Source organism: Cynara cardunculus, unplaced genomic scaffold (assembly GCF_001531365.2).
Source record: "Cynara cardunculus var. scolymus isolate 2C unplaced genomic scaffold, CcrdV1 Un_Scaffold_6989, whole genome shotgun sequence".
In the NCBI taxonomy this organism is placed as follows: Eukaryota; Viridiplantae; Streptophyta; class Magnoliopsida; order Asterales; family Asteraceae; genus Cynara; species Cynara cardunculus.
Genome location: NW_020203277.1, coordinates 4,869 through 12,785, shown reverse-complemented (window position 1 = coordinate 12,785; position 7,917 = coordinate 4,869). Strand labels below are relative to the sequence as shown.

Below are 7,917 nucleotides of genomic sequence, written 5' to 3'. Positions count from 1 at the left end.
TTAACATGCCTCCAATACCACAATCCATCAAGTTATATGCTGATAACACAGAGCCTATTGTTTTCTTCACCGAGTCATCCTCTCAAGGGAGTTCACAAGAACCGAGCGGTTCCTCGAGTGGTGTTTCCCAGTCGAAGAGCCCTTCACCTTGAAGGTAATTCTATATAGTTTGATTTTCTTTGTTATAGTCGCAGTATATACTCTTCCGTTATGGAATAAAGGAGTAATYGACTTTTTAAGCTGTTATCGCATTATGCAGTCAATTGTCATGGTATAAAAGAGTAGAATACATCGTCATACCTCGGATCATTGTTATGGTAGTGTTGACTCAAACATTTTTACAAGAATCATTATTTGGTTTGCTGCGTAAACCAAGTACGATGGTTCGAAAAACATTCCAACAGCTCGGTGTCTTTTAAAGAAAATGTTAAAAGTTTAAGGTCAAATAGTCAACGGTATCGACTTTTGGCGGTCTTTGCTAAGGTTGAGCAGCATTTGACACGATTGTTGATTGCAATTACGTCAGAAAACTAGAATACGGAAGCACGCGCACACCCTTCACCAATCGACTAAGACAAGACGTTGGTTGGGATACACTAATAGGTGGTGGTCCTTAGTGCCACCCCTTTATTCATGCTGCAAATTTCGTCAAAGTCGTGACAACCTTTCTTAGAAATTTCAGACAATTACACATTTGAAATCCATCCTTTCATTCTTTGGGGTAAAAAAAAAGTTTGTATACATCTCATCTTTTTCTTTTTCAGATCCTACGTTCGAGTGGAATATGTTGAATTAATTTGATTTTTTTTTTGATTTTTTTGTGCAGAAAATTGGAAAGATTGAGCTTTACATGATGCGTCAGTGAATCATCATCCATAAAGAGTGGTGGAAATTGCAAATGATGAAGCCAACCAAGCACCAAATCTTAATAATCAATACTAAGTAAACCACTTGCTATTTTTTGAAACACCAATCTTGTAAACTTAATTATTTTATATAAATTTCTACATTTCAATCAAATGAGAAAATTAAATTTAGAACTGGTGTTATTTTTGAGAGCGTTTATATTTGATGCTTTTAAAACTGTTGTTAATTTAACGGAGCTCTTTTAACAGAGTTAAAGAGATAGACCAAATACGAAATAAAATGACAATTAGAGGGACCACATTCGAAACCAAAATTGTAATTAGTTTAAAAGAGGACACTATAGGGACTAAAAGTGTACTATACTCTTAGGATAATTACCATTTCAAATTAGATAAATCCTTATAAATCTTATTATTGTTCTAGAATAACTGAATGATCAATAAAATAGAGAGAATGAGTCTGAAAAATTCTCATTAATCGTAAGTTTTTTATATAAAAATGCGTTACAAGTGGATAACTATGAGAGCTATGAGTTGCAATCTATCTCTAATGTGTTTATCTCTATCATCATATTCTTTAGACGATAACACATTTATTCTACAACAATTATATTGTTTAAATTTATTTATTTATAATTAATTCGTAATTTTTTTTATCAACTTCTATATAAAAAAAATTCTTGATCCACTTTTGATAATTTTTTTTCTCAATTTTCATCAAATATTACTTGTGATATCCACAATCAATCACTACAAACTAAATTAGATTTATAAAACGCCCACAAAATTTAAGCATTCTAATAGACGATTTTATAAGACTTAATTTATAGGACCAAAAAACAATTAGTTTTATTTAAAAGCGTTGTAATAAGTTTATAGAACGTTTTGGACGTCTTAACAAGTTTTTAGAACATCTTTAATACAAAGCATCCTATTAACAATTGTATATGACATTATTTGAAAAAACCCTTATAAAAACAAATGTTCTATAAAAAGATAAGTCCACATGACACTTTTTAAATAATATCCTATAAAAGTACCAATGTAACACTTTGTGTTAAAAGTGTCCTAAAAAAATTGTTTGGACAACGCCATTAGATATGACTCTTTATATTTTGTTTCTAAAACTTAAGTCCTATAAAACGGTTTATTATGACGCTTAGAAATTGGTGGCGTTCTATAAACTCAATTTTGTTGCAATGAATTCATATGTGATAATTATAGATATTTTTATGAACCATATGTCATTATGTATATTTACATTTATAGATCCTTTTGTGATATAAATATTATACATGTGATAATACGTCATTTATATTCAGACGAATAGCATCATATGTGATGTGTACAAAAGCACATAGTAGATCACATGTAATACGYAGTAGATCATATGTTAAACGAAACTAATCACACATAATTTCAAACGCGTAGATCCAAAAAATAGAGAAGAAAAATGATGAAAAGATGACGAATAAATTGTGGACATGACATGTGATATTTTATGAAAATTGTAAATTTATTTATTTATTAAAAGTGTATCTAAAATAAAATTATAACAAATCTTGATAAAAAAAATTGGATAGATCGTAGGATGGGAGGCATGTTTACATCCAAAACACCTTCAAGAATTTGTTCGACCACCCTCATCGGAGGATGCACCATAAAAGTAAGTTCTCATCATACAACCTCTGCACTTCTTGTGAAGATAAACCAACCCTTCTGCTGTTCTCGTACCTCGTTTTCCAGCTGGCTGATGAGAATCTAGGCATGTGTCAATTCACCAACAACTTATTGCTACCTTCTGCACATAACCCACGAAGGCGTACAAGATGAACGTGTTGGGTGGTCCCGATTGTAAGGCAATATATGTATCTAGTAGACCAACTAGTGACACCCAATATATAGCATTCTTATTTTTAGAATCATAGAGCATTCTTATTCGGTCCAACCCTTGTGTTACAACTAATCTCTTATCTTGCATGTGTCTTTAAATATAAAAAGAAAATATATGTTCTAAAAAAGGGTAAAATTTGCTCAATCAAGAGCTACCGGATGGCAATTTGATGATCGATGCAGTCCATGGAGCTAGGTTACAGTAACAGGTTACAAAAGGCCCAATGTTGGACCGATCTTAAATTTGGAAAATGTTAACTATAGTAGGCCTCTAACTGCTCCGGAGTCTCTCCGCTGAGGAAAATGTTTTAGGTCTTACAAGGTGCATTGACTAAATTTTAGGGGGCCCCCTCGAAAATGCTATAAATCTAAGGGGTACTTTGAAATATTTTAAAAATAAAAGGGCTTAAATTGATATGTTTTCTGAAAATGAAAATAAAATACGAATTGAGTCCCTCATGAGAAGTTATTAATTTATTATGTTAACCGGTCACTAATGGCAAACATTAAACTTACCAAACGCTAAATCGTTAGTGTTAACTCSTCTTACATATCGTTTAGGTTTATGGCGCTACTCCGAACCCATGCAGCAAGGGTGCCCCCTTACTAGGACTGTTCTTGCAAGAGGGTGGGCCCAGGTCCTTCAAAAAAATAAGGGCCCCACTTTTTTTAGAATTTAATATTATAGTAGCACTAATTAAAAAAATTAGTAAATAAAGAGATATATATATTTTAGTATCTAATAAAACCCAAAAAAGACGGACCAATCATAATTAATTAATTACGTTGAAAAATAAAATATGTAAAACCCGAAAAATAAAATATGTAAAACCCGAAAAATTAATTGATCGTTTATAGTAATGCTTATTGGCTCTCCAAGTTCTTTATTTAGAATATAGTAATTTTTTTGTTATTAACTAAGAAAACTGTCTGTTTATGAAAAAAATTACCAATCATATGAGATGGGTCCAACTTATATCTATATTTAGGTTTTGGAAACTATTCTTGTTTTTTCATACATTATTGACTTCTTATTATTTAATAATGAATACATGACTTGTAAGTACTCTTCTATCTCTAAAACAAGAATAAATATCAAGCAATAACCACCATGGATTTTTGATTCTAAGATTGATGGTTTCGAAATTTTTTATTTTAACTTTTAACCCTAAAAGTTTAAAATAGTGATGRAAAACATGAACCTGGGATGAGATGAAAACCCAAGTGATTTATATTGATTTACACCGAGTTTGCTCAGAATACATTCAATATTGTGACCTTAATTAATGTCAATCTATATATTAAAGGTACATTATAAGATGTTTTAGGCGGTGGAACGGATTACCGACGGTCTGTAAAAATGATATGGTAGATAATATTCACTTAAAAATAATTATTGATTGATTTTACGTCTAGAAATACTCGGAAAAACGGTTTTATACTAATTATTCGTATTTTTCGAATACAATGTTATTTCCGATGATAAAATCAATATATTAAATATATTTTTTGTCATATTTATCGATGACATGTAGCCTATAAAATGTCAGGCTCCGGCCTGCCTTGACCACCATCGTTTGACGACATGCAACAATCCCGGACTAGCTTGACATTTATTTGTTGCATCGACTCTGAAAAAATTATGGATCCATCATTGATGGGTAATGAACCCGGTATCCAGACCCTAATTATACAGAGTGAGTTTGGTTTCTTTTGTTTTTTGGACGAGTTCATGGAGAAAGTTCATACTTTTTACGTCATAAGACTATTTCCATGCATGCATGATGCACTTAATGCCAACCATTGATAAATGACAGTTGGACAGATTTTCTTAGTTTCTAGGTTGACCGCAAGTTTTTCCTTCAAGTTTGTCTGATTGTGGTGCTCATATATAATTTGMGGGAATCAGCAAGGTTCAGCATATGCAGAAGCAGAAGCAGAAGCAGAGCATAATAAACATGATTTTAATCGCAGAAGCATGGCTCTTTTTCTGTTTCTTTTTCATTCCTTTTCTCTCATCTGGAGCTGATACTTTGGCTGTGAATCAATCTCTTTCTGGAGATGAAACACTTGTCTCTCTTGCTGGAAATTTYGAATTGGGTTTCTTTAGACCAGGTGAGTCTCCCAACTATTACGTAGGCATCTGGTATAAAAAGGTCTCTTCCAACCCTCCTACTGTAATTTGGGTAGCAAACAGACAAACACCCGTATCTGATAGATTCAAGTCTCGATTCAAAATCTTAGATGGTAACTTGGTGCTCTTAGATGAGTCAAACACTCAAATTTGGTCTACAGATCTTATGATGTCTACTTATTCAAGTTCGGTGTCTGTAGTTCTTCTTGATAATGGCAAATTAGTTTTGAGAAATGGTTCAAGTCCACCAATTTGGCAGACTTTTGAACATCCAACCCATGCCTTATTGCCTGGTTGTAAGCTTGGATACAACAAGCTGACAAATACTAAGCAGGTTTTAACTTCATGGAGAAGTAAAGAGGATCCTGCGGAGGGATTCTTTTCCTTAGAGATTGACCAAAATGCGTCCCAGTATGTACTGAAGTGGGATAAATCTGTGGAGTACTGGACTAGTGGAACTTGGAATGGTCGTTTCTTCAGCTCAATACCTGAAATGAGGTCGAATTTTAAGTATAATTTCAKCTTCTTTTYGAATGAKACTGAGAGTTACTTTACTTATTCTCTGTATGATAATTCCACTATAACTACACTTATGATGGATGTTTCTGGACAAATTCAGCAACAAGTATGGTTTGAGTCTCCCGAACAGTGGTTTKTGGTTTGGAGWCAGCCTRAAACAAAGTGTGAGATCTATGATTTTTGTGGGGGTTTTGGTACTTGCAAGCAGACTACTGGATCCGAATTCTGTAGTTGCTTGACTAGTTTCACGCCTAAATCAGATAGCGATTGGTATCAGAGTAATTTCTCTGGTGGGTGTGTAAGAAAAACCAATTTGCTGTGTGGTGGAGACGTGCAAGATCTTGATTTTCTCAATATTAAAGTCAAGACTGTGCCTGCAAATAATTCCATGGCAGTTGGTAGTGCTGAAGAATGTCGTACCAACTGTTTGAACAACTGCTCCTGTAATGCTTACACTTTTGTCAATAATCAGTGTTCAGTTTGGGACGGAGATCWCTTGAACCTSTCAGAAGACGACACKAGTGACAAAACAATCTACGTCAAGGTTGCTTGTAAAGACCTTCAACATCGTAAAACGCGTAAAGGGGTCACTATGAGTAYTRTTGYTGGGTCTGTTGCCGGTGTGGTTTTTGTCTTGGGTTTAATTTCGTTTATAATCTACAGAAAAAAGAGGMGTTTGGTTGGAAAAACGACAATGGAGGGMWTGTTGGTGGCTTTTGTATACARAGATTTGCAAATAGCCACCAAAAACTTCTCTGACAAACTGGGAGGAGGTGGTTTTGGTTCCGTTTTTAAGGGGGTTCTGCGTGATTCATCCGTTGTGGCAGTGAAAAAGCTTGATAGCATCAGCCAAGGAGAAAAGCAGTTTAGGAGTGAGGTCAGCACAATTGGGACCACCAAACACGTTCATCTTGTAAGCCTTCGTGGCTTTTGTGCAGAAGGCAACAATAAGCTTTTGGTGTATGATTACATGCCAAATGGTTCTCTAGATTCCCATCTTTTTCATGACAAACCAGTTTTAAACTGGAAGACAAGGTATGAGATTGCACTTGGAATAGCAAGAGGGTTGGTTTATCTTCACGAGAAGTGCAGAGACCTTATAATTCACTGTGACATAAAGCCAGAAAACATCCTTCTAGATGCTGATTTCTGCCCAAAAATTACAGATTTTGGTCTTGCAAAGCTTGTCGGTCGAGACTTCAGTAGGGTTTTGACAACTTTAAGAGGAACAAGAGGATATCTAGCACCAGAATGGTTATCAGGGGTGGCGGTGACAGCCAAAGCAGATGTTTTTAGCTACGGAATGTTGCTCTTTGAATTAGTAAACGGTAAGCGAAATGCAGAGCGATCTGAAGATTCAAGGGGTACATTCTTCCCTTGTTTGGCTGCAAGCGTAGTTATGGTGGGAGGTGACATCCTTAGCCTACTAGACAGCAAGTTAAACAGGGAAGCCAGCATTGAAGAAGTGACTAAAATTTGCAAAGTTACATTTTGGTGCATCCAAGATGAGGAAGATAATCGGCCTTCGATGAGTGTGGTGGAACAGATACTTGAAGGGGTTTTGGATGTGAACATGCCTCCAGTCCCACGATCCATCCGGCTCTCCGTTGATAACACGGAGCCCATTGTTTTCTTCGCCGAAGTAACAAGCTAGCTGTTCCGAGAAAGCAATCTTACTTCTTCAAGGTAATTCTGTATATTTCCTTTTGTTAGGGCAGCTCCAACCTTCATACAAAAAAAAAACACCAAATAGGTGGGCCCATAAACACAAAAAAAAAAGCTCAACTCCAACCGTTTGCCGTCCATCTCTTCCACGGAAAATTTGCCGCTCATTTCCTTCCTCCGGCAAAACTTTGGTGTATTTGGCGTGCGATTGGATCCAAAAGAACGGCAAAACCCTAGTTTTGCAGTTCGATTGGAGTTGCTCTTATGGTGGCATTATGCAGTACCTCGTTATGGAGTAATAGATTAAGCAGTCTTTTTAAGTAGTTATATTTTCTTTGTTAAGGTCGCATTATGTAGTCTGTATATTGTTATAGAAGAAAAGAGCAATTTAAATTGTTATACCTGCTCTTTTTTTTTTTTGGAAACAATTAATACGTTGGATCCTTGTTTTTGGTTTTTAATTTTCGCAATTTGGTGAAAACTGCTTGAATGAAATTAAATTAAGTAGATATATGACTTAGCGATATGGATTATGAGGGATGATCTTTTCTTAACAAAAAAAAATGGTGTTAACTTTGTGAAAAATAGCGGTCAAAGTAGGTGGTTATAAAAATATGACATTTTTCAGATATAAAATATGATTTGTCTCCCAAATCAGATATAATATCTGATTTGTCTCCTAAATCAGATACAAATAATTTTTTCGTATCATCAATTATTAAGAAATATTGACATTCGGTGGTGATAAAAAATATAATTTTAAACGATATGTTTATTAGTGAACTCAATTCAAATGATGTTCATGTGCGAAGAAGAAACATTAATACATGAAATATTAAA

General features: G+C 34.6%; 1 protein-coding gene across 1 annotated transcript in view; it reads left to right on the top strand.

The window, feature by feature from the left end:
- Positions 1 to 7,066, top strand: part of LOC112504807 (G-type lectin S-receptor-like serine/threonine-protein kinase At2g19130) — a 9,892-nt gene extending 2,826 nt beyond the window's left edge. The window contains exons 2-3 of the mRNA XM_025108766.1: positions 3,321 to 3,397; positions 4,669 to 7,066. Of these exons, the coding sequence (XP_024964534.1) occupies positions 3,321 to 3,397; positions 4,669 to 7,066 (2,475 nt within the window). The remainder of the gene's footprint in view (positions 1 to 3,320; positions 3,398 to 4,668) is intronic.
- Positions 7,067 to 7,917: the final 851 nt, after the last annotated feature.